Source organism: Myxine glutinosa, chromosome 4, assembly GCF_964187855.1.
Source record: "Myxine glutinosa chromosome 4, kmMyxGlut1.1, whole genome shotgun sequence".
Classification (NCBI taxonomy): Eukaryota; Metazoa; Chordata; class Myxini; order Myxiniformes; family Myxinidae; genus Myxine; species Myxine glutinosa.
Genome location: NC_136264.1, coordinates 199,156,939 through 199,183,131, shown reverse-complemented (window position 1 = coordinate 199,183,131; position 26,193 = coordinate 199,156,939). Strand labels below are relative to the sequence as shown.

General features: G+C 47.1%; 1 protein-coding gene across 1 annotated transcript in view; it reads left to right on the top strand.

Moving 5' to 3' along the window:
• The window catches only part of LOC137426014 (nicotinamide riboside kinase 2), a 119,924-nt gene that overhangs the window by 88,622 nt on the left and 5,109 nt on the right, over window positions 1-26,193 (top strand). The window contains exons 4-7 of the mRNA XM_078775350.1: window positions 1,913-1,961; window positions 3,441-3,558; window positions 22,108-22,179; window positions 24,853-24,959. Coding sequence (XP_078631476.1) covers window positions 1,913-1,961; window positions 3,441-3,558; window positions 22,108-22,179; window positions 24,853-24,959 — 346 coding nt within the window. The remainder of the gene's footprint in view (window positions 1-1,912; window positions 1,962-3,440; window positions 3,559-22,107; window positions 22,180-24,852; window positions 24,960-26,193) is intronic.

Sequence of the window (26,193 nt, the reverse complement as noted above, 5' to 3'; positions counted from 1 at the left end):
TTTGCCATGCCCAGGAATTCCTGGAGCCCCTTGATCGTGCGGGGGCGAGGGAAATCCCTGACCGCCTCCACCTTGGCCGGTGAAGGGACGGCCCCGTGCCTGGTGATGCGGTGCCCCAAGAAGTCGATGATGGCGACACCGAAACGGCACTTTGCGGGGTTGATGATTAGGCCATGCTGGCCCAGGCATTCGAAAAGCATGCGGAGGGGGAGTAGGTGCTCCTCCCGGGACGCGCTCGCGACTAGGATGTCATCCAGGTAGACGAAAAGGAAAGGTAAGTCGCGCAAGACGCTGTCCATAAGCCGTTGGAACGCCTGGGCCGCATTCTTCAACCCGAAAGGCATTCTCAGGAACTCGAAGAGGCCGAAAGGGGTAATGACGGCCGTCTTCGGGACATCGCCCGGTTGTACGGGGACCTGGTGGTAGCCCCGGATGAGGTCCACCTTGGAAAACACGGTCGTGTTTGCCAACCGGGCAGAAAGGTCCTGGATATGCGGGACCGGGTAGCGGTCGGGGGTGGTGGCATCATTGAGCCGGCGGTAGTCCCCGCACGGCCGCCATCCCCCGCCGGGCTTCGGCACAATGTGCAGAGGGGAAGCCCAAGCGCTGTTGGAGCGCCGTACGATCCCCAGCCGCTCCAGCGTGGCGAACTCTGCTTTCGCCACCACGAGCTTCGTGGGTTCGAGTCGGCGTGCCTGGGCGTAGACCGGCGGCCCAACTGTGGGTATATGGTGCTCCACCCCGTGTTTAACAGCCACCGCTGAGAAGGTGGGCCGCGTGAGGGCCGGGAAACTGGCGAGGAGGCGGGTAAAGTCGTCTGCTGCCGGAAGCGTGCAAACTAAACTCGCCGGGACGGAACCTTCCAGCAAGCTGCTTGGCAAGCCGCTCGGTGAGCCGCTCAGCGAACAAGCGAGCGAGCTAACGGTTTCGGCCTGTACGAGACGTCTGCGCTTTATGTCGACCAACAGCCCTTGCGCACATAGGAAGTCCGCGCCCAGCAGTGCCATTGGCACGCTGGCGGTCACGAACGACCATTGAAAGCGCTGCCCTCCGAACCGCAGTGAGAGGCAACGCTTCCCGAATGTGTGGATGGGTGTACCGTTGGCGGCAAGCAAAGCGGGGCCCCGGCCCACGGTTTGCTTGTCGGACGTGGAGGCGGGGAGGACGCTTACCTGCGCTCCTGTGTCGCAAAGGAAACGGCGCCCGGACAAGGTGTCCATGATGAACAGGAGGCTGCCGGAATGGCCGACGCTCATGGCCGCAAGTGAGCGCCGGTCGTTTCCCGACCCGTCAAAAGAGCACAGCGGGCGACACGTTTTAGCCTGGCGGCCGAACCTGGCATGGTAGTAGCACCAGGCGCCGAAGCATGGACACGACTCGGGCGGCAGTGACGGGCCCGAGGGCGGCGACCACGTGGTAGTACCGGGTCTCGTCCGCCGTTATGCCTTGGAGTTGGAATTGAGCTTCGGCTTGCAAAAACCAAACGTCGGCTTGCGCTTCCCAAAACTCGGGGAGTTTGACTGCGACGGCGTTGGTAGCCATGGCGCGTTCGGTGGTCAGCAACGGCTGAACCAATCGGGGTCACCAGTGTGGTGCTGTGCACACACGACTCGATTGCCAGAGAGGTAGGCCACAATGCATTGGTACATACAAAGAGTCTTTATTAAGAGCTCGCACTTCAGCACTGGGCGGGCTCGAGCTTAGAGCCCGCATATATGTCCCGAGGCCACGCCTTGCCCCCGGGCGTGGCCGATAGGCGGGGCATGCATTACAGTTCCCCGCCTGGACGTTCGCGCCACCTGCTAGTGCGCTGAATTCTTGTCCCTTGTGTCCGCCACAATGTCATTTTTTGCTGTGAAAGACAAATTTTTGTTCATGAAAACCCATGTTCATATATTGTTCTCTTTTGCAGCCTCCAGAGCAGGTGGCAATAGGAGAGCATGGATTTTATCAGTATGATGGTGAGAAAATTACAACATTGTACTTGGTGGAATCAGAAAAATTAGCTTCTATAAGATTTGGTTGTTGTTGATGTTGTTGTTGTTGTTGTTGTTGTTGTTGTATAACGCCGGATAGTTCTCTAGAACAAGCCCGCGGCACAGAGACAGCCGATCGATCTCCCAGGAGCGACACAGACATCCCCCACATTCAGGATGGTGTACCCCCACCTTCAGGAAGTCAGGGCCATGACAGAGTTAGAGAGAGAAAGAGAGAAACAGAGAAACAGAGAAGCAGAGAAAGTAAGAGAAAACAGATACAAGTGGAAAGGGCTGGTCCATGGGGATTGATTGGCACTCTGACTGTGTCCGTGCTGCCCTGACGAATCCGGGCAGCAGGGAAGAATGGGGAACATTTGGCCCCCGGCTTGCATTGCGGGTACAACCACCACGAAGAGGCGAAATAATAGCAAAAAAGATTGGGTTGGCTGATTTGGTGTTTACATCTGAGCACATTGATTGTGATGCAAAGATTAAAATTTTGAATCCCATGTACTGTTTGGATTTTTATATTTTTCCAGGATATCTATAATGCAAAGAAAAGCGAGGATACACACATAGAGCAGGATGGAGGAATTAAATAGTGATACTTGGAGGAAGAATGCGTGAGGGGGAGGATGAGAGTTAATGATAATTATGATGTCGTACGTCACGTGGTACAGGCGCCATCTTGGAAAAACGTTACACGTCTATATCTCCGAAACAGCTCAATGGAAAAAATTGAAACATGGCTCATTGTCAAGTACTCCCCATGGGGAATAGATATGTTGATGATCATGTCATCGGTGTCTTCATTATGATGTCATAATTCGACAAGTACAACGCTTTATCTGATCAGGATGAAAAAATTTCCTCTGCAACTGTTAGTCCGATGGACACAAAATTTGTACCATAGGAGCGCCCCCTCCTGTAGAATATTTTAATAATTATGACGTCATAAGTCACGTGATACAGGGGCCATCTGGGAAAAACCGAAAAACGTTTCACCACTATATCTCCGAAACCGCTCCATGGACAAAATTGAAACATGGCTCATTGTAAAGAAATCCGCATGGGGAATAGGTGTAGTTCTCGATTACATCATTGGTTCCATAATTATGACGTCATAAATCGACAGGAACAACACTTAGTCTGATTAGTTTTAAATTTATTGAGCATGATCTAGCAACAATTATATTAAAGAATATAAATGGATGATGTCATCGCTCACGTGGTCTGGCAGCCATATTGGATTAAAGAAATAAACAACTTCAAAAACAGAAGATTTGGCCAGCACCAAATAGACTGCTCAGGGTAAGTATTCTATGAATACCATCTAGTTAAGCAAGAAATCAGAGGTGTTCATTTTATTCTGGTAGGACACTGTGCACATTATCAGCATTTGAATTCAGAAATTACGATTGATTAAAGTGACTGTCTTTATTGCATCTGTGTGGGGTGCAGTGTTAGAGGCACTGAATATGGATGCTATGGTGAATGAAATCCAAAGGTGGATGAACACAGAAGATATGGAGTGCCCACGGCTTCTAATAGTTGAAGGGTTTCTTCTGTACACTTATCCGTGAGTTTTTAACCTACTTGTTTCTGATACGTTATACACACTAGTGTGACTTGGCACGCTCTGCGCTCCTCACCACACGTCGTTTCAGAGGGATAGGCATCTTTGACCATTTCGGTGTCTTTTGGGTCTTTTGGGTCTTCATGGTGTTTTGGGTCTTCAGGGCCATTTGGGATCTTCAGGGTATTTTGGGTCTTCAGGGTCTTCAGGGACCTTTCGGTCTTCAGGGTCTTTTTGAGCCTCAGAGCCTTCAAGGGTATTTTGGGTCTTTGGGGTGTTTTGTGTCTTTGGGGTCTTCAAGGTCTTCAGGGTATTTTGGGTCTTCAGGGTGTTTTGGGTCTTCAGGGTCTTTTGGGTCTTCCGGGTCTTTTGGGTCTTCGGGGTGTTTTGGGTATTCAGGGGTGTTTTGGGTCTTCGGGGTGTTTTGGGTCTTTGGGGTATTTTGAGTCTTCTGGGTCTTCAGGGACATTTGGGTCTTCAGGGTCTTTTTGAGCCTCAGGGCCTTCAAGGGTATTTTGGGTCTTTGGGGTGTTTTGTGTCTTAGAGGTCTTTGGGGTCTTCAGGGTGTTTTGGGTCTTCAGGGTCTTTAAGGGTCTTTGTGGTCTTCTGAGTGTTTTTCGGTCTTCGCGATGTTTTGGGTCTTCGGGTTATTTTGGGTCTTCGGGGTCTTTTGGGTCTTCGGGGTATTTTGGGTCGTCGGGGTCTTTTGTGTCTTCGGGGTGTTTTGGGTATTAGGGGTGTTTGGGTCTTCGGGGTGTTTTGGGTCTTCAGGGTGTTTTGGGTCTTCAGGGTGTTTTGAGTCTTCAGGGTGTTTTGGGTCTTCGGGGTGTTTTGGGTCTTCAGGGTGTTTTGGGTATTTTAGGTCTTTGGGGGCATTTGGGTTTTGAGGGTCTTTTTGAGTTTCTGGGCCTTCAAGAGTATTTTGGGTCTTTGGGGTGTTTTGGGTCTTCAGGGTCTTTAAGGGCATTTTGGGTCTTCAGGGGTATTGGTGGTCCTAAGGGTCTTGGTGTAATTAAAGGGTCATCAAGGGTCTGAGGGGTCTCAGCAGTCTAAACGTAATTAACAGGGTTAATTAAGAGGGTGTAAATTTTATTTGAAGGAGAAGAAGACGTTTGCGTCGCATATAAACATACATACATAACGACATAACTACATATCCATACACGTTTGCTCTATTATAATAAAGATATGATATGACAAGTAAAGATACATTCAAAGTACACCGCCCCCATGCCAAATAATTAAATATCCTACAGCGCGGCATGGCGCCCGGCAATACCGCAGTGCAGCTCATAGGGGCTGCATTTGGAGGGAGAGGTGTACGCTAATTGATCAATTAATTGTATAATTAAAATCCAAATATTAGCTTCCCAGCTCAAAAGGTGCCTGAGATATTGGCCAAATGAGAAAGAAAATAAATGAATGATTAATAATGAAAATAAATAAATAATAATCATTTAAAAATTAAATTATTAATCAATTCGGTCAGAGAACACATAAACCACCACCATTTCATCAGAATTTGTAACTGAATTTTTTTTTTTTTTTTTAGTAATTAATCGAATAATTAAATAATTAATCGATTAATTGATTAATTGATTAATCAATAAATCAAAAATATCCTTGATAGCCACATCACTTGGTCACTCATGTCCAAATATTAGCTTCCCAGCTCAAAAGGTGCCTGAGATATTGGCCAAATGAGAAAGAAAATAAATAAATGATTAATAATGAAAATAAATAAATAATAATCATAAAAAAATTAAATTATTAATCAATTCGGTCAGAGAACACATAAACCACCACCATTTGATCAGAATCTGTAACTAAAAAAAATTTTTTTTTTTGTCATTAATCGAATAATTAAATAATTAATTGATTAATTAATAAATCAAAAATAGCCTTTGCAGCCAAATCACCTGGTCATTGGCATGTCCAAATATCAGCTTCCTAACTCAAAAGGTGCCTGAGTTAATGGTCAGAAGAGAAAGGAAATTTGATTAATTAAATAAGTACTTAATTAATCGCTAATAATTAAATAACTCCTCAATTATTTGATTAATCAAAAAACCAAATAATACCGTTTTTGACAAAGGACTTGCTCACTATTTGTGCCGAAATTTCAGCTTCCTAGCTCAAAGGATGGCTGAGATATCGCCCGGACAAACAAACCACCAAGAAAGAAAACAAACAAACAAACAAACAAACAAGAAAACGTCATGCGTAGCACGATACTTGCAAAATACGCCCTCCCCCAAAAGTTTACCATTGATACAGCAAATTGTCCATTTCATGAAGTTTAAAATTTACAATCTTGATCAAAGCTCGGGTCAACAGGATGAAAAGTGACGATTTTTCAGATGAAAAATGATGATTTTGGAAGGTTGACCTTCAGTTGACCTTTGACCTTTTGACCTCAAAAATAGTTAGTTTCCCTATTTAGTGACTCAATGTGCAAATGCTGTTCAATTTTCAAGTCAATTCGATGAAAATAGAGGATTTTAGAAATTTGGCCTATGTTGACCTTTTGGCCTATGTTGACCTCAAGAATACTTGGTGGTTGAATTCAGTGACCAGATGTGCAAGTCCTCTCCAAATTTCAAGTCAATTGGATGAAAATTGAGGATTTTAGAAATTTGGCCTATGTTGACCATTTGGCCTATGTTGACTTCAAAAATTCTTGGTGGTTGAATTCAATGACCAGATATGCAAGTGGTCTTCAAATTTCAAGTCAATCGGATGAAAATTGAGGATTTTAGAAATTTAGCAAAGTTGGTGACCTTTGGCCTATGTTGACCTTTTGACCTATTGACCCCAAAAACAATAGGCTTCTGGAATTTGACCAACTCTACCACTTGGTGAAGTTTGGTGAAGATCGGTTGAAAATTGTGACCTGTAGGCCGGTGACAAACTAACAGAGTCACAAACACAACCGACCAATATACTTGAAAAATCTTCGATTTTGCAAGTAACAAACAACTAGAGTGAAAACTGAGTACTCCCTTTCAGCGTGCGTCACTGCCGAGCCCCCTTCGGTGCCCAGCAATGACGTTTCGCAATGCCTGGAGAGTGGAGATGGCATAGGAAAGGAGCCGTGTACGATATGAATAAGGCTTACGATATGGTGTCATCCCTTGAACCACGATCATTGGACTCCCCAATATTCGCTGTGCTCACGGTTTGAATTAGGCTGAGGTAATGTGGAGGCGTTTCGTGGATATGAACAATGCTTATGATGTAGTGTTGTGTACCCAGAGGTAAAATGTCAAGTGTACCCACAGGTAAAATGTCAAGTGTACCCACAGGTAAAATGTGAAGTGTACCCGGAGGTAAAATGTCAAGTGTACCCCAAGGTAAAATGTCAAGTTGAATGTCAAGTGTAAAATGAGGTAAAAGTCATTGTCATGAAGGTAAAATCCTGAGGTCCTGAGGTAAAAGGTCCTGAGGTAAAATGTCAAGTGTGCCCAGAGGTAAAATGTCAAGTGTACCCTGAGGTAAAATGTCAAGTGTACCCAGAGGTAAAATGTCAAATGTTCCCAGAGGTAAAATGTCAAGTGTACCCAGAGGTAAAATGTGAAGTGTACCCAGAGGTAAAATGTCAAGTGTACCCAGAGGTAAAATGTCAAGTGTATCCCGAAGTGATGTGAACGGAGTCGGCAAGCACGGTATGTTCCTGGGTGTCAGGAGTTATCCACCGATTGCGTTTCACGTCACAACCAGTAAGGTCGAAAGAAAAATAAGCGTATCCAGAGGTGTGTTAGGTGGGAGACCAAAGCTGAAATTGGAAAAACTATACAGCCTATTTTACTCCAGGGGGTCCCAGGATTACCCACCCAAAATATCGTTGCGATCGGTTCAGCCGTTTTTGCAGTACCTGGGAACGAACGGACGGATGGACGGACAGACAGACAGACAGACAGACAGGCAGACGGACATTTGGTGGATCATAGTAAGATTATGGTTTGAAACTTGGTGTCATGTTTGACCATTACTTTGAAAGTCTCTCCATCATAATCATATTCTGGTGTTCTTCCCAAAGACAGCTCAGTACTGCATGCTGAAGCAGTTTCTTGGTAAGGGTTATAATGGGTGGTTTGTCATTGCATTCCCAGCAGTAATTATTGGTAATGGATTTGTAATTTATTCATGGTGCTGGTGATAGCTCGCGTACTCTTTGCGAAGGACACTGTGGGATCTTTAACATCCACCAAGTAATGCCGGCAGAGGGGCCCAGTTTATTGTCCATCCAAGGAATGGCACAGACACTGATGAATCACGTGGCCCTTGAAATACCAGGATGACAGTTTATGGCTTATATATGTTGTTGCAGTCCTATACAGAACCTAATTTAACATGTCCAAATACTGTAAAATGGAAGAAAAATCTTGTCCAAATCTGAATTTAAAGAGGTGGCTGTGATTAAAGGAGATGCAGATCGAGTGAGGGAAGATGGAGCAGATGGGAAAAACAAGGAGGAATGCAATGTTGAGTCATCAGCATATGAGTGCATTTGGTTATTTGTAGAAGAAAGAAGGTCATTGATAAAAAGAAGGAAGAGTGTTGGAGAGAGGACAGAACCCTGAGGGACACCGCTGTTGATAGGGAAGGAGGGAGATGTTGAGCCATGGACAATTACAGAGATAGAGCGGTCGGAGAGAAAGCTCGATATGAGAGAGCAGAGTGAAGGAGGAAAGCCGAAAGAGGGAAGCTTGGATATCAGACCCCGATGCCAAACTCTGTCAAAGGCTTTTGAGATATCAAGGCCGACAACAAAAGGATTCCCCAAAATCTCTCAAAGAAGAGGCCCAGACATTCGTAATGTAAGAAAGGATATCACCAGTAGATCTTGCCTTGCAAAAGCCATATTGATGGTCAGATACAAGACTGTGAGATTCAAGATGCTGGAGGAAATGGTTATTGAGAAGACATTCAAAGACTTTGAAAATAGTAGAAGTCAGAGCAATAGGACGTTAGTTGGAAGGGTTTGAACGATCACCCTTCTTTAAAATAGGCTGCACTAAGGCATGTTTCCAGGAAAGAGGAAAAGTTTGGGTTTTTTAACAAAAACGAAACAAACGAGCAAGCACAGGTGCAAGTTCTGAAGCACACTCCTTCAAGACACAAGGAGGAATGCCATCTTGTCCGTACGCCTTGCTTGTGTCCAGAGAGAGGAGGACTTTTTTGACTGCATGGAAAGAGATTATAGGAAGGGGCATAGGATTGGTAAGGGGTGCATCAGAGGGAGATGGAATGTTAGTCATCCAGAGTGGAATTACAGTCACGTGAAAAAGTAAGTACACCCCATGTAAAGTTTTGACTTTTTCAACATATTTCAACATACAGCTATTTGATCTTCATTTCAACAATATTGATAGATAAAGGTGATATAATATTGTTGCGAATATGGAATTTGGCCTCCATATCCGCTTGTAAATATTCCCCTATTTTCTCCAATACTCCCCAACTTTCCCCAATCCCCCATTCCCTAGTCCCATTGCATGTAAATAACAATCAGTAGAGCCGACCTTCCCCTTATTCCCCCATTAAATGTCGTGCCCAGGTCCACCGCACCACACGTAGACAACTTTCGGACATCTTCCTAGTTATTCTTAGTCTATGTCAGTTAAGGCCTCGTTTCCATTAATTATGACTCTTCGTTGCACCAGAATGTGATTATATGGCATCAGTAGTGAGTTTAGGACCTTTCCCATACCTCCTCCCATCTTCTTCCCCGTCTACAACAACAGAGGGGCACGGCGCTGCGCGGGGGGGGGGGGGGGGGGGGAGTGTGCGTCCTCCCACCGGCTCGGTTCGCCGCCATCGACGATGCGCTCCAGACCATGCGCTCCACGGGGTTACCACGAAGGGGCTCCTTGTCAGCTCCTCGTCAAGGGCGGAGCCTGGTAAACCCCCCCGCACGCACCCAATGAGAAGCAACGTGCCGATTCCACGAGGCGGAGCTAACGAGCCGAGGGCGTGTCACTCCCCGCCGGATATACGCGGCCACGTAGCGGACGTGACGTCAGATGCGCCCCCAGCTGGAGAAAGAACGTTGCCTTGCCTACGACCGCTGAGAGGAAGAGAACCCGCCTGAGAAAGAACGTCACCTCTGAGCGCTGCGACGAGACCTCCCCGCATCTCTGGACCGGACCGGGTCGATTCTAACCTTTGAGCACAGGTGCACCTGGAGCCATCGCTACCCGCCTGTCCTTTCCATCAACCCCCGTGTGAGTCAGCCGTTGTCCCGTTTGCCTGTCGTCTGTTGGGGAATAATATAAGATTGTGTCTAAGTGCTTGTCTTTCTATGTTGTACCTCTAGCCCCTGTAATCTAACCTTTTCCGTAACGAATATAATCTCCTCCGGAGGTCTTGAGAACCGTATCCCTGGTGTCGTCATTTTATAACCCAGCCGGGTGTCTTCTTTTTCTTATTGAGCCAGCGTGGCGCGGCTTCGTCAACGTCGAGTATAATCGGTAACTTGTGCAGACGTGGTCATACCAAAACCGCTCGGTAAACTAACATCTAAGCCACGTCTGTAACAATTGGTTGTCAGGAGTTGGATTCGAACCTGGGACTAAATTTATTTAGCCCAAATTTTGGACACCAATTGTGTTAGTACGGTAACAATTGGTTGTCAGGAGTTGGATTCGAACCTGGGACTAAATTTATTTAGCCCAAATTTTGGACACCAATTGTGTTAGTACGGTAACAATTGGTGTCGAGGAGTGAGATTCGGACCCGGGACTAAATTAGTTAGGCCCAAATTTTGGGAGGGAAAATCGAGCCGGAGCGCGTACGGCGCTCGACCAAATCGATCCGGAGCGCGGTCCCGCGGTTACTGCGCTCGACGAAATTATAACAGCAAAATTTGGATTGGTGTTACGAAACTCGAATTTTGAAAGTCGCGCTATGGCGGATCAAGACGGCTGGGGTCCGGTAGGGGAGAGTGAAGCAGGGTCGGTCCAGGACCAAATTGAGGGACATGAGGAGAGCGAAACAGCGAGGGTAGCAGGCACGCAAAATGGCGCCTCGCAAGAGCGCGCGGTAGCCGAGCCCGCTGTATCAACGGGCTTTAACATGCAGCCGATTGACATACAGGCCCTCATTGCGCAGCTACAGGCAGCTGTACAGATGAGTATGGGGAGCCAAATTGAGCGATTGAGTGAGCAAATGGGGGTAATGAGGGACGAAGCGAGGGGTACCAGTGGGAAGTTAGACAATAATTTTGAGGGGTTAGACAACGGGATAAAAGAGGTGAAACATGGGTTAACGGGGGTAGAAAACAGAATGGCCGCTCAAGAGAATCAAATGGAAGGGATGCAAAAGGGGTTAGAGGGGGTAGAAAACAGAATGGCCGCTCAAGAGAATCAAATGGAAGGGATGCAAAAGGGGTTAGAGGGGGTAGAAAATAGAATGGCTGCCCAGGAGAATCAGATAGAGGGAGTGAAAAATGGGTTAGAGGGGTTAGAAAACAGTATGGAAGGCAAATTGAGGGACATGAGGGACCAAGCGGAAAGGGAAGTTAAACAAATGGAGCAGCAGATAGAGGGGGTCAGAATGGGGGTAGAAACCAAACTGGATGCTCACAGGGAGGAAATGGAGCAGATGAGGGTGGCATCTGGGCAGGAGATGCAAGTGATGGGAGAAGAGATCAGAAGAGGTGTGAGTGAGGAGGTCGGAGGAGTGCGCGAGGAGGTGAGGCACTGTAAGGAGCACATGGAGAAGGAGGTGAGAAAGGGGACTGTAAAGTTACAAGGGGGCATAGAGGTCCTGACGCAGGAGGTGGAACAGCTGACGGAGGGACAAAAAGAACTAACGGAGCAGGTTCAAAGGAACACTGCGGTATTAGGAGGGTTAAAAGTGACACAGAAAGAACTAAAAGACGACTTGATAGCGACGAAGAGGGAATGTCAGATGGTACGAGAGGGACTGACAGCGAGGTTGGACGAGGTGGTAGAGGTAATGGAGACGAAGGACCGGCAGGTGAGGACGCACCTGGAAACGGTCAAGGTAGCCTTGGAGGACGAGCTTGAGGAGACGTACCGGGGAATAAAAGAGGTGAAGCACAAATTAGAAGAAGTGGAAGAAGGGATGAGCGAAATTAAGAAGCGACGGAGAGGGGATAAGAAAGAAATAAAAGAGGAGATAAAAGAATTGGTCCAAAGTCTGTGTTTGGATCGTGATGATGTGCTCATTAACCGGATGAGGGATTCGCAGGTGATGGAGGAGAAGCGAAGAGGAAGAGGACCCGGTGTAAGTGGTGACCAATATGGTCGTGCGTATGATGCGCCAGGGGATTTAAGAAGCTTGGGGATTGGTTTGGATCCGGGTGTTCGTGAAAGGCCGTTGGTGAGGTGTGTGACAGGTCTGGTGTGCGAAAGAGGAGGTGTGCGAGAAAGTCCGACTCTGGGGTGTGTGAGGAAAAAGTGCGTGCCAAGGAGTGAGTGTGCTGGCGAGAGTGAGTCGGTCGTAGCGCGTGTGCGAGGGAGCACATGGAAGCGTGGTGTGGTGAGTGTTACAGAGGGTGTAACGGGAGAGTGTGCGCGAGAAAGGTGTGTGACGGACAGGTGCATGAGGAAAGAGTGCGCTGTCAGAAGTAAGGAAGAGTGTCCACCTGTGGTGAGTGTTACAGAGGGTGTAACGGGAGAGTGTGCGCGAGAAAGGTGTGTGACGGACAGGTGCATGAGGAAAGAGTGTGCTGTCAAGAGTAAGGGTGAGTGCGTTGTCAGGAATGGAGGTGAGAGTATTGAGAGTGACAAGGAGAGTGAGTTAGTTGTGACAGGTGAGCGAGGATGTACACCTGGGATGGAAGGATGCACACCTGGAATGGTAGAGCGTGAGTGGGAATGCACGCTGGAATTAGTGGTGAGGCACGTGGTTGGGTGTGCGAATGAGAGCACACCTGTGATTGTCACAGAGGAGGTGACCGAGGAGGGGGCGCGAAGAAGTGTGTTGGTGAGGTGTGCTACCAACGAATGTGTGCCAAAGTGTTCGGTGGTCAGGTGTGTGACCAAGGCTGTGAGTGGAATGGGTGTACCTGGGTGTGTAAGGAAAGGTACGAGGAGCATGGGCACGGCTGGATGTGTGAGCAAGGAACGGGCTGCGGGGTGTAAGCATGCAGGTGAAGCATCGACGTTACACGGGTTAGAGGTTAGAGCGACTTTTAGCCGAAGCGGGCCCTCGGTGCGTGCCGGGCCTCGCTTTGAACGGCCGCGTCCAGGCTCCACTAGGTGGAGCGGGCAGCTGGATAGGAAGGGTCGTCATGGCGACCACGTTTTGTGGAGACGTGCCGGCAGGTCGGGATCGGGACATTGGATGGCTCCACGCCGAGGGGGTGCGTGGGATCTCGGCCCGGGTAAGCCCCCGTCCCTGTCCCGAATGCCGGACGCATCCAGCCGCAGGCACAAAACAACCAGCATCCATTGCTTGGCTTTACGAAGCCGGGCTTTGGACAGGGATTGGCGCACCGAGAGGTATTAGTGAGTAGACTGGGTGATGAGGTTAGTGTTTTGGACCCAAAATTAGAGAAAAACAAAATTTGATGATTGGCAAAGGATTGGCAGTAGTGATTGGCAGATGATGGGCAGTGATTGGCCAAATTTTTAATTTGTTGAAATTTGATGTGCAAAATTGGTAGTGAGAGACCCCCGATGTGGTGGGATGGCAAATCCACCATCCTTCCCATGTGGGGCAAAGGAGCAATAGATTATGGGGTGTATGGCAGTGAAAACTAGCCCGGGTGGGTTAGGATATTGTGTGTAGGGCCCTAGAAGATGACATTAGGTGACGTTAAGATTAGTTAGTGACTGATACCTGTAGTGGGGATGCAGGTAGATTAGTATGGATGATAATGACGAGGGAGCGCAATAGTTTAAAGGGACGACTGGGAAGCGCAAGTTTCAGAAGGGAGTAGTTAGCTGAGATGATGCCGTGTGTGTGAGGATGGAACAGGTGTGATTGCACAGGTGTGCAATTGGACAGGTATGTGGAGCAGTGTATGAGTAGTGAGTGTGTGGATCAGCGCGAATGCGCTTGGGGAGAGAAGGGTGCAGGTGGCACCAAGTGTGAGAGCACAGGTGTGCAAGTACAGGTGTGTGGAGAGAGTTGGAGTAAGTGGTACGGAGTGGTGTGCATGGTGCGAAGGTGTGGATGGGGGAAGAGTGGACCCCTCTCACGAGTACCCGGGGCGGGTAGTGTAAGTGTTAGGTAGAGGGTACAGGTAAATTGTGGTTGGATATTGGCATTTGTGGTGCGGTGGCAGAATGGTGTTGTGGATGGGTGCATTAGTGTTGTGGAAATGGCTGGGCGTGTAGCCTGTTAGTGTGTGTAGTTGGTTGGGCACTCCACCACTGTGAGGATGTCGGCCAGGTGAGGCCGCAGGTGGGCTCTGGGAGCCGGTAGTTGTGAGTGGGTGCCTGAGGATCCCGGGTGTGGATCGGGCAGCCCAGTGCCAGAGAGGGCACGGAGTGGGGAGAGCGCCAGAGGGCCTTCCCCAGGTAGATAGGTTAGGGTAAGGAGCAGGTAAGCTCGGAGGCAACTGCAGTGGTGGAGGTGTGCAGGTGGGTAGACCCACTGGGAGAGGTACACGCCACAGCCCAGAAATTGTGCGAGGGCACCGGGAGATGAATCGGGGGAGTGAGACCCCAAATTGAAGAGCACCACAGTTTGGCCAATGGGAATTGGTTTTTTAGAACCCATAGTGTAAGAGGGCCAATGGTTTGGCCGGAGAAAGACCCCGGGTAGTGTAAAGTTGTTAAAGTCATTTAGGAAATAGTTAGGATTGAAGAACCTGTCGCACCATACGCAGCCACTTACCTGTGGTGATGATGATGACTCCACACCTGTGTTTTCTTTGTTTTGTTGCAGGAGATGAATCGCTGTGTGGATTTGTGAGACGCATCACGATGTGGATGAGACATTGGAGTGATTCCATCTCTCCCTCCCTAGGAGGGACTGATGATGAATTGGTGATGGCAAATTATGATGTTGAGTTGGAGATGGCAAATTTTGATGAGAGTTGAAAATGGCAAATTTGATTGGTTAGGAGGGAGAGAAGACGAATTTGGTTTATGGGAGGAACGGGGAAGACAGTAGGGATGTTTGTTGATGTGTAAAGTAGATGTTTATGGGTAGTGTTGTGTTTTGTGGATACAGTAAGGGGTAAGGGAGGGGCCATGTAGGTTACCTGGTTGGGGGGGGGGGGCGTACGATAGGAACGTACCGGTCTCACCTGGTTCCCATGTGCCCCCAGTGTGCATCACCTTACATTGCGTGCACTTTTGCGCCCTTACCACCTTACTCACTTGTCTGCTTCTTTTGTCTCCCACCTCCGAGGATCTGGCTTTGGGGTAGAGAGAGAGGAGAGAGAGGTGCTGGCTGCGCAGTTGTGGGCCTGCACTTTCGCTGTTCGCTGCCTGGATCGGTACACCATATGGACCGCAATGTTTGTGGCCACCCACAATGGACCGCAGTTCGTTTGCGGCCAAGCACCACCCGTTGATGGACCTATGGGTCAACGTGGCACCTATGCCATAAAGGTGAACCACTGTTAGTTAACACCAAGTGCACCACAAGAAGAGCAAGAGACACCTGCAGGGTTAGGGGTTGTCGAATTTATTTTTATTCCAATGAACAATGGTGACTGCACCGATTGGTGGTGGGGTGGTGCTTTTGATGCTGGGAAAGGGTGCTCTGCACGTTATTAAAGGCCGTCGGCCACAGAGCACTCGTGGGTTGGTGTATCGATGCTGGCAAGCGCGCTCTCTCTATGCATAACATCTGCATGTGTTCCTCCAAAGACAGGTCCTGGATCGTAGTGTAGATATCAGCGTAATCTTGTAAATAATGCTCCCTACCGGCTGTATGTGTAGTTTGCGAATTCTTTCCGGATTCGGTTATCCTGTGGGTGTGTTTCTGTGAGGAGAAGGGTGCAACGTCGCAGGGGGACATATTTACTCATTTGTGAATATCTGTAAAACTGTCGCACTCAGGGTAGAGTTAATAGTAGAGGGAACTACATTGCGTGCCACACTAAAGTAGGTAAAAATTTATCGGGTCGGGACGCCCCGAGGGTAGAGAAGGGTGCAATGTTGCGAATATGGAATTTGGCCTCCATATCCGCTTGTAAATATTCCCCTATTTTCTCCAATACTCCCCAACTTTCCCCAATCCCCCATTCCCTAGTCCCATTGCATGTAAATAACAATCAGTAGAGCCGACCTTCCCCTTATTCCCCCATTAAATGTCGTGCCCAGGTCCACCGCACCACACGTAGACAACTTTCGGACATCTTCCTAGTTATTCTTAGTCTATGTCAGTTAAGGCCTCGTTTCCATTAATTATGACTCTTCGTTGCACCAGAATGTGATTATATGGCATCAGTAGTGAGTTTAGGACCTTTCCCATACCTCCTCCCATCTTCTTCCCCGTCTACAACAACAGAGGGGCACGGCGCTGCGCGGGGGGGGGAGTGTGCGTCCTCCCACCGGCTCGGTTCGCCGCCATCGACGATGCGCTCCAGACCATGCGCTCCACGGGGTTACCACGAAGGGGCTCCTTGTCAGCTCCTCGTCAAGGGCGGAGCCTGGTAAACCCCCCCGCACGCACCCAATGAGAAGCAACGTGCCGATTCCACGAGGCGGAGCTAACGAGCCGAGGGCGTGTCACTCCCCGCCGGATATACGCGGCCACGTAGCGGACGTGACGTCAGATGCGCCCCCAGCTGGAGAAAGAACGTTGCCTTGCCTACGACCGCTGAGAGGAAGAGAACCCGCCTGAGAAAGAACGTCACCTCTGAGCGCTGCGACGAGACCTCCCCGCATCTCTGGACCGGACCGGGTCGATTCTAACCTTTGAGCACAGGTGCACCTGGAGCCATCGCTACCCGCCTGTCCTTTCCATCAACCCCCGTGTGAGTCAGCCGTTGTCCCGTTTGCCTGTCGTCTGTTGGGGAATAATATAAGATTGTGTCTAAGTGCTTGTCTTTCTATGTTGTACCTCTAGCCCCTGTAATCTAACCTTTTCCGTAACGAATATAATCTCCTCCGGAGGTCTTGAGAACCGTATCCCTGGTGTCGTCATTTTATAACCCAGCCGGGTGTCTTCTTTTTCTTATTGAGCCAGCGTGGCGCGGCTTCGTCAACGTCGAGTATAATCGGTAACTTGTGCAGACGTGGTCATACCAAAACCGCTCGGTAAACTAACATCTAAGCCACGTCTGTAACAATATAACAAATATCATGAAACATTTACATTTTGTAGTCCATTGTATAATTTAAATAAACATAAATGCAAATTTCGCATGTGGAAAACGTAAGTACACCCCTACATTTATCACTACTTCAAATACATAAAATTAGAATCACGTGCACCAGCTCAGGTGCAAATGATTAGAACATCGTTAGAGAGGATCTTGGAGGAACCTGTCTTATATAAACCTCAGACATTTAGTTTGGTTTGCTCTTTGTTGTTGAAGTGTGCGGCATCACCTTGCCTAGATCAAAAGAGCTCTCTGAGGCCTTCAGAAAGAAGGTTATAGATGCCTACGAGTCTGGGAAGGGATTTAAAAAGATCTCCAAACAATTTGAAATCAATCATTCAACTTTCCGGAAGATCATCTACAAGTGGAGAAGATTTCAAACAACTGCAAACTTGTTCAGGCCAGGCCGCCCCAGCAGGTTCCGCCCGAGAGCAGACTACAAGATGCTGAAAGAAGTCTCCAAGAACCCCAGAATGTCATTACGGGACCGACAGGTAGATCTTGCCACTGTTGATGTCAAAGTGCATGAGTCTACCATTAGAAAGAGGCTGCACAAATTTGATCTACATGGGAGGTGTGCCAGGAGGAAACCTTTGCTGTCCAGAAAGAACATCAGGGCAAGACTAAAAGTTTGCCAATGAACACCACGGCAAAGACCAGCACTTCTGGAACAATGTGCTCTGGACAGATGAGTCAAAGGTCGAGCTATTTGGCCACAGTACCAGAAGACATGTTTGGCGAAAACTAAAGACAGCATTTGACCACAAGAACCTGATACCAACTGTAAAGCATGGTGGTGGAAATATTATGGTTTGGGGCAGCTTTGCTGCATCAGGGCCTGGGCAGCTCACCATCATAGAATCCACTATGAATTCTTCATTGTACCAGAGGGTGCTTGAGGATAATGTGAGGCCATCTGTCGGAAAGTTGAAGCTCAACCGAAAGTGGACCTTGCAACATGACAATGACCCTAAACATACCAGTAAATCCACCAAGGAAAGGCTGAAAAGAAAGAAATGGAAGGTTCTGGAATGGCCAAGTCAAAGCCCGGATCTAAATCCCATCAAGATGTTGTGGGGGGATTTGAAACGAGCTGTGCATGCAAGAAACCCCTCAAACATCGCACAACTGAAAGAATTCTGCATGGAGGTGTCGTGGAAGTGTTGTGAGACTCAAGACTCCAATGATGTCACAGGTTTACAAAGTTCCAGACTTTATTAACTGGTTGTTCACTTCATTCCAATACCAAATAACTACCGTTTAACTCAATGGACCAGGTAACTCTATCCTGATAGTCCCTCTTTCGTGGCCGATGTCTTCTCCGCAGCGCCGTACTCGTGGTACGCGTTCATTCCGTCGGGCAGGGCTTCTGAGGATGAGTGCTCCTTGAATCAAAGTCTCTTCTGTTTATATGGGCAAACTTCAGTTAATCCTCTGTGCGCTGAAATCGTAATCCCTTCTCCACAGCAATGTTACTCAGTCATCCTGCTCGCCTTCCTGGCACCAACTCGCTCCTCCCTGCTGGGAATTTGCTTCATCCTCTTTGCATCCCGATGAAAGACAATAGTACGGGCTTGGGAATGTGTGTTAGCCCGGGGTCGTGCTAAAGCTACACAACAGGACTCCCAGCTTCGACAGGGCGAGATGCATTCCTGACATTCTTACGACCACCTGCTCGTACCTTGGTTCATTACCAGTTCCAACCAATGAGTTACACTGAGTTACACTTCCACAGAGGGGTGGGCAAAAATTTCTCCCAGTCGATGTCAGAGACTGGTAGACAGTTATAAGAAACGCCTACTTGAGGTCGTTTCTGCCAAAGGGGGCAATACCACCTATTAGAGCCAAGGGTGTACTTACTTTTTCCACATGCGGAATTTGCATTTATGTTTATTTAAATTACTAGGACGTGCCCGTACGTGGGTGCCCGTTCCTTGCCAAAAAAAAAAAAAAAAATGTCTTCGCCCATGCATGCATGGGCGTGCCCATGGGCCCATGGGCGTGCCCGTAAGTGCGTGGTGTGACCGTACAATGAATGTATCGTCCCGACGCCGCAGCTCGGATGGCGCTGCAGTTAATCGGGCCTGTATCGGCAGAGTTATTATAAACGTGTACTACAATCGATCGTACCTTACAGCGTCTGCTCGCCACGTTCAGCATCAGTACGTCGTCACTATGACTATCCGTAAGTCCGGAAGTGACGTCCTCATTTGACTGTCCGGAAGGTCGCATATCGCAGTTACGATGAATCGCAAATTAGTTTTAATTAGTTTTAAAACATAGTTTAACGCCAACATAGCGCCAACATAGTTTGCCAACGTGAAATAAATGAATACGCTCTCAAATGTGCCGTCCGAGGCAGAGTCTGTTCGCCACGTTCGGCACACGTGATAGCTCGCTGCTCTCTGATTGGTTGAATCGTTTTTTGGACATAGCTTGGTAACTACTTCTCCGATTAATATGAAACCTTGAAAAGGCACATCCTCAGGTCCCCAGCAATATACCTGGCAAGTTTCAAGTATATCGGACCCGTGGTTGTCGAGAAACAGCGGTCACAGACACACATACACACACACATACACACACACATACACACACACATACACACACACATACACACACACATACACACAGAGATTACTGGAATTATAGATAGATACAATGGACTACAAAATGTAAATGTTTCATGATAGTTGTTATATTATATCACCTTTATCTATCAATATTGTTGAAATGAAGATCAAATAGCTGTATGTCGAAATATGTTGAAAAAGTCCAAACTTTACATGGGGTGTCCTTACTTTTTCACGTGACTGTAGAAGAGAAAATAGAACCAAAAAGAGTTGCAACCTAAAATCGTTGCTGTTCCAAGGCAACCTCCTGACAGTGAGTCAATGGAACAACATGTGAATCTCACAAGGGATGAAGTAAGAGGAGGAGAGAGAGAGAAGGGAAGGAAACATAGCAATTCTTCCAAGTAAATGGTGAGAGGTACGAGAGGGTTTATGTGGGGTTACCATATTTGAACTTTCGAAAAAGAGGACACTCCGGAGAGGGAGACTCCGAAAAAAGAGGACACACCGGAGAGGGAGACTCCGAAAAAAGAGGACACTCCGGAGAGGGAGACTCCGAAAAAAGGGGACACTCTTGAAAACGTTTCCTTTACGTATTGAGCAATCGTATCGGCAGTCACATTAGGTGTGTTCCGGACCTCGATTCATTTTGACTGCAAACCGCCATTCTTCCAGTTGAAATACTGAATTTTTACTGGAAATATTGTGCTTGTCTGAATCAACATAATATTATAAATCAAGAGCACCTTTATTTACCACAGAGACGTACGTACCAGCTCTACATACCAAGCTTCCCCTTCCTTCTCAGCTTCCCATTCTTTTCGACCACTTCAAAAACACGGGAATTTTGTCTTTAGTTCTGCAGATAAATATACACTTTATTTTTGGCATTGTGTGTTGGGGTAGTGAAATTAAACATCAAATAAAGAACTATTGAAGAAAATCAAACAAGTGCGTACGGTAGTGACTCGGAAAAGACACTGGATTGCAGACTGAGCACGCCACCGGACCCTCTCACTGCAGGTTGGGCAGGAAGTGGACATGTGAGTATCCATGTTTGAACACGTCCATTACGCCATGAGGGACTAGTACAGACTTGTACCAAACGGTCCTGGTCCAAACATGACATAACCACATTTTATCATCCTAATAAAATATACAAATATGGCTTAACCATTTAAGTGAGGTAAAAAAGTATCTCCAATCTTAAAATGTATCCCCTTGCAAATGCAAAAACAAAAAATGGCAAAATCCCGGATATTTTTATATGTTTAAAAAAAACTGACCACACGGGGATTTAAGGACCAAAAAGGAGGACATGTCCAGGAAAAAACGGATGTATGGTAAGCCTAGTTAATGAAAACAGAAACTATCATGTGTCGGGATGTGGGATGATCTGCGATGGTGGTGTACTGTAAACTTGAGGTCATAGAAGGAAGAGTGGGAATTAATATAACGAGGAAGGAAGTTCCCCAAATGGTAGAAAATATGAAAAACGTAGTGGAGTTGAGAAGTGAGTCTGAATTTTGTGTGTTTAATAGGGAGAAAGTTAATGCAAGTACTTTTACGACCGAGAGAATCTCTGAGGCCGGAGGGACTAAGAACAGAGGGAGTACGAATGAAGTTCAAAATCAGAGGCCAGTGACCTGTCTGGCAAGAGAACAGCAGGCGCGTGTTCTGCTTCTTTGTGGAAGACTCCAAGATGTTGAAAGCTTTGGATTCCAAATGTCGGAGCCTCACGATTTCCCCTCGGAATTAGTTGTCGAGATTTATATTTAGTTAGTTCGTTGTCGAGATTAATAATGGAGGTTTTTAGATGACCTTTCCTCATTGACATGAGTATGGTGGTAGCCAGGGCTATTTAGGATTTGTTTCATGTGAATCATACAATATATAATTGAAGAAGTGATTGTTTGTTTTTGACTCTTATGCACTCCTAAACCGTTGAAAGGAAATAGTTGAAAACTGGTAGATGTGCAAGAGATATGCACGAGGGAGTGGGTCCAGCTAGTATCGTCAATTGACAAGTAAATAATTCTGCATATAGTTTTAAAATGCATCTTTATATACTGTACATGATATTGTGTGAGAAGCTGCATGTGTAAGAAGTGTTATGATTTATGGGAGTGAGACATGGGTAATGAACGTAGAGCAGCAACGAAGGCTGGAAAGGGTGGAAATGCGAATGGTTCGGTGGATGTGCGGAGTATCGTTGAGAGAGAGTAAGACAAATGATGAATTGCGAAAGATGATGGGAATAGAGCCTGTGATTGATGCTGTGAAGAGGAACAGGTTGAGATGGTTTGGTCATGTGTTGAGGAAGGATGAAAGTGACTGGTTGAGAAGAGTGATGGAAATGAATGTAGAAGGAAGTAGAGGACGGGGAAGACCGAGAAAGACTTGGCTAAAGATGGTGGAAGAAGAAATGCGGGCAAGTGGGTTAACAAGGGGAGATGCAGAAAATAGGGCAAAATGGAGAAGATTGTCATGGGGACCGCAAGGCTAACCCCCGCTCTAGCAGGGAAAATGGCCTTAAAATGCCTGTTGTTTACTGTACATGATATTATTTTGTGCACAGATATAGAATTATTATCCATTCTTTTTTTTCTCCTTCAAGCCCAACTTGCATATTTAGATAAACTTGCATAGTAACTTTTAGGTAGAGTGAAAGTTTTGCAGTTTCGATAACTTGAAACAAACTGCATCTTCTCTTGTTTCCAGCCCACTGATCGCAGTGTTTGACCGGCGATACTTCATCCAAGTGCCTTACGAAGAGAGCAAGAGAAGGAGAAGGTGATGATCAAATTGAGTAATTTGTTTTTATTATTCACAACAAAAAAACAGGTTGCTTTTCTTCAAAGCTGTGCAAGGAAACACAACCAACAATCATGCTATACGAGTATCATAAATTGTCATTGTTAGATCCAGTTAATTCTGTTGGAAAAAAAAATTCAGTTTCAAATTAATAATGGAAAAAGAAGCATTATTTGTGCACTTGAATTGAAAAACAATACAATTTTCCTCAAATCTCCGCACCTAAAGGCCACCAGTACCCCCTTATGACCGAGGAACAGCCCCTGGGTGGTGCATTTTGCCATTTTGCCATCAGGGTGACACAAAAATGAGGGGATAAAATTATAAACGCCAGGTGGGGAAAATGTGGAAACTGTATCTATGGGACTTGTTACTTTAAAAAAAATTAGTCCATGTACTGTACGCTTGCCCACACAGGAAGTACATAGTCGAGGCAGTATGTAAATTGGCATAAATGTGAAACATGAAGCGAGAAGCAGGGTTAAGCAATTGGTTCATGTCTGTCTGTCTCTGTCTGTCCGTCTCTGTCAAGTTTATGGGATATTTTTTTCCATGTCAGATTCTGTTTTCTTTTGCATGTCGCCAATTCAGTGAGTTTTGTCCATTTTCTTTCAATCGTGGAAATTCACTGGTTCTCCATCGCTTTGAAATTTATTTTTGGTCAAGGTTCATAAAGGTCTATTCAATTCCTATTATTAGGAGTAAAAGCCGTTTGTCCTTAGCTCAATGGAGTTGGTTTTCCCCTATGGCCTTTTTCCCCTAAAATTAGAAGCATCTCCCACTATGAGGCAAAAGCACAAGGCCTGTTGCTCTGATGTCTGCAGACAGGTTGTTGGCCTGTCTGCTTTTTGGGTGGACATGGGAGCCTCTGTGAATCTGGCAATACTTGGTAGTTTAAAATGAATTATATTTATGCTTGCGTGCCCCGATGATCCAGTGAGCTATACTGGACAGGTATAACCAAACCAGGCAGGTCAGAGGGTAGGGGACAGACAAGGTATAGTGAAAACCTTGAGGAGTAAACCTCAATGCCACAAATCCTGATGGCGGCCCTGCCTCAGTAGTTGAAATGGCGAAGAAGAAAGACTTGTTACCTGGCATTGCAACGGTGAAGATCATAAATTCTGACAAAAAGAATACTGCGTACTCATATAGAACTTGTGACCACATGAGTATAATTAGCATCCGAAAGACACAATTTCCAATCGAGATCGACCCGATGATGATGAACCGTCTTCTGGTAAACACCCAAAATCCAGGATCACTGCTCACCTTCACACATTCGTTCCTCTTTTTTCCCCACCTGTGGAGCGGACTTCCACATTCCCTTCAATCTCATTCTTCCCTCCAGAACTTCAAGACAGCTATTCACCAGCAGCTCAGATCACCCCCATCCAGAACCATGATCTCCTCTACCCCTGTTAACCCCATTCCCCACCCCAAGTCCACCTCCTTCCAAGTTTCCAGTTTTTCCTGCCTGAGTGTTTGCTTTTATATCCATCCATATTGTCCACCACATGCATCCAACTCCACCAGATTCCTCCTCACCAGACACTCATTATTTGGCCAAGTCTCCCCATTTTATCCATCAACCCTGCTGTTGTTTCCCTCCATCCTTCTCTGTCTCTCTGTCTCTCTGTCTCTGTCTCTGTCTCTCTGTCTCTCTGTCTCTGTCTCTGTCTCTGTCTCTGTCTCATGAGACATGAAATGACATGGGCTAAGTCTCGTAATAGAGCTGGCATGCATGCACTCACACAAACACACATGGACATACTGACGAGAAAAACACTTCACACAGCCACTGTGCTTGGGGGGAAGTGACGGCACAGGATACTGATTCATTCAATGTTCTAGCTCTTCCACGAGCCTTGACTCTTTAGACAAAAAAACAAATAATTGTTGCTCACTGTTGAACCATGAATTCCTTCATGGGGACATTTATCACAATGGTTATCTAACCTCCAAAGATTCACTCAACCTTAAGTTGACTCAGCTAATGCTAGTCAGGTCTAATAATGTTTGTACTTTAGTGTTTATACCCATGCTTTTTGAAAAAAGGGGTGGGGGATGGGGGGTATTGTCGCCTCTGTCTGTCTGTCACGCTATCCTCAAAATCCTATCCTCAAAATCCTAAACGTTTGTGCAGAAATTTCACCAAACCTGGTAGTTATGATCACCACATGGCAAGAATGCGCAAGAGCAGTATCACTAGTGGCCCCGCCCTCTGGGGCGGGGGGTGGGGGGGTCAAATGTCAAATACCAAATAATTCAAGTACAGTCACATTTTAAACATTTTTAAATTAAACTTTTCATATGTAATCAGCATTGGGGGCCGCATGAAATATGGCACGATTTTTTGGATTTGACCCCCGGTTCATGCCCCAGGGGGATGGGCCATTGAGTCACAGAGGTCAAAACGGGAAAAAATATTTTAACTCAAAGTTTGATGTTTGGTCACTCCTTGTGGAACTTTTTTGCCATTTTTCCACTTTGCTTTAGATGGGAAATGTGAGGATCTGTGATGGCGCGACATTGACTTTACTCTCATGTAATTACATCATGGTAATCCCCTAGATGTCATCATACATCACCGATATAATTTTGTAAATTCAGGTAGAATGTCTCACATTGTCTGCTCCTCTTCTTCCATAGCACGAGGACTTACTTTCCCCCAGATCCTTCCAGTTACTTTGATGACCACGTGTGGCCAATGTACAAACTCAATCGGAGACGGATGGAAGAGGAACAAGTGGATGTGGGTAAGTCGGCAACTCCGAAAGACCTACCAATGAGACAGCTTTGTTCTTCCCCAGAATGTTTCTTTATATTTTTGTTCTGAAAACAGAAAAACACTTTTTCATTTTCATGATACACTCGCTGAAGTACTCGGCATTGCCTGAGGTGTGGGGGGGGGGGGCGGCGTTGGGTGTGCGGGGTGAGGGGGGGGTTGGGGAGGGAGGGGGATGGCTAGGGGATGGCTAGGGAGGAGATGGAGGGCAGGGACGGAGGGGAAGGTGGAGAGTGGTGAGGGGTGGGGGGGGGGCGTTGGGTGTGCGGGGTGAGGGGGGGGGTTGGGGAGGGAGGGGGATGGCTAGGGGATGGCTAGGGAGGAGATGGAGGGCAGGGACGGAGGGGAAGGTGGAGAGTGGTGTGGGGGGGGGGGGGGCGTTGGGTGTGCGGGGTGAGGGGGGGGGTTGGGGAGGGAGGGGGATGGCTAGGGGATGGCTAGGGAGGAGATGGAGGGCAGGGACGGAGGGGAAGGTGGAGAGTGGTGAGGGGGGGGTGGGGAGGGGAAGGTGGAGAGGGGTTGGGGGGGGTGGGGAGGGGAAGGCGAGTAGGACAAATTTACCCATGTGAAGACTGTTTTAATCTCAGCGTTGTCCAGGAAAAATAAATAGCACCGCAAAGCGGGCGTAACCCCTCGGCCCATGCATGGTGGAAACCAATTTCAAGATGGCTGCCGTGGCGGCCATATTGAAAATCGCAGCATGCCCATTTTCGAAAGGAACTTTCCTCTACTCAACCCCAACACACACTGCAAAAATGGATTTAATCGGACAAGCCGTTCTGCTTGAAATTGATGGAAACCAATTTCAAGATGGCTGCCGTGGCGGTCATATTGAAAATCGCAGCACGCCCATGAACCTTCCTCTACTCAACCCCAACACACACTGCAAAAATGGATTTATTCGGACAAGCCGTTCTGCTCGAAATTGATGGAAACCAATTTCAAGATAGCTGCCATGGTGGCCATATTGAAAATCGCAGCATGCCCATTTTCGAAAGGAACTTTCCTCTACTCAACCCCAACACACACACTGCAAAAATGGATTTATTCGGACAAGCCGTTCTGCTCGAAATTGACGGAAACCAATTTCAAGATGGCTGCCGTGGCGGTCATATTGAAAATCGCAGCACGCCCATGAACCTTCCTCTACTCAACCCCAACACACACTGCAAAAATGGATTTATTCGGACAAGCCGTTCAGCTCG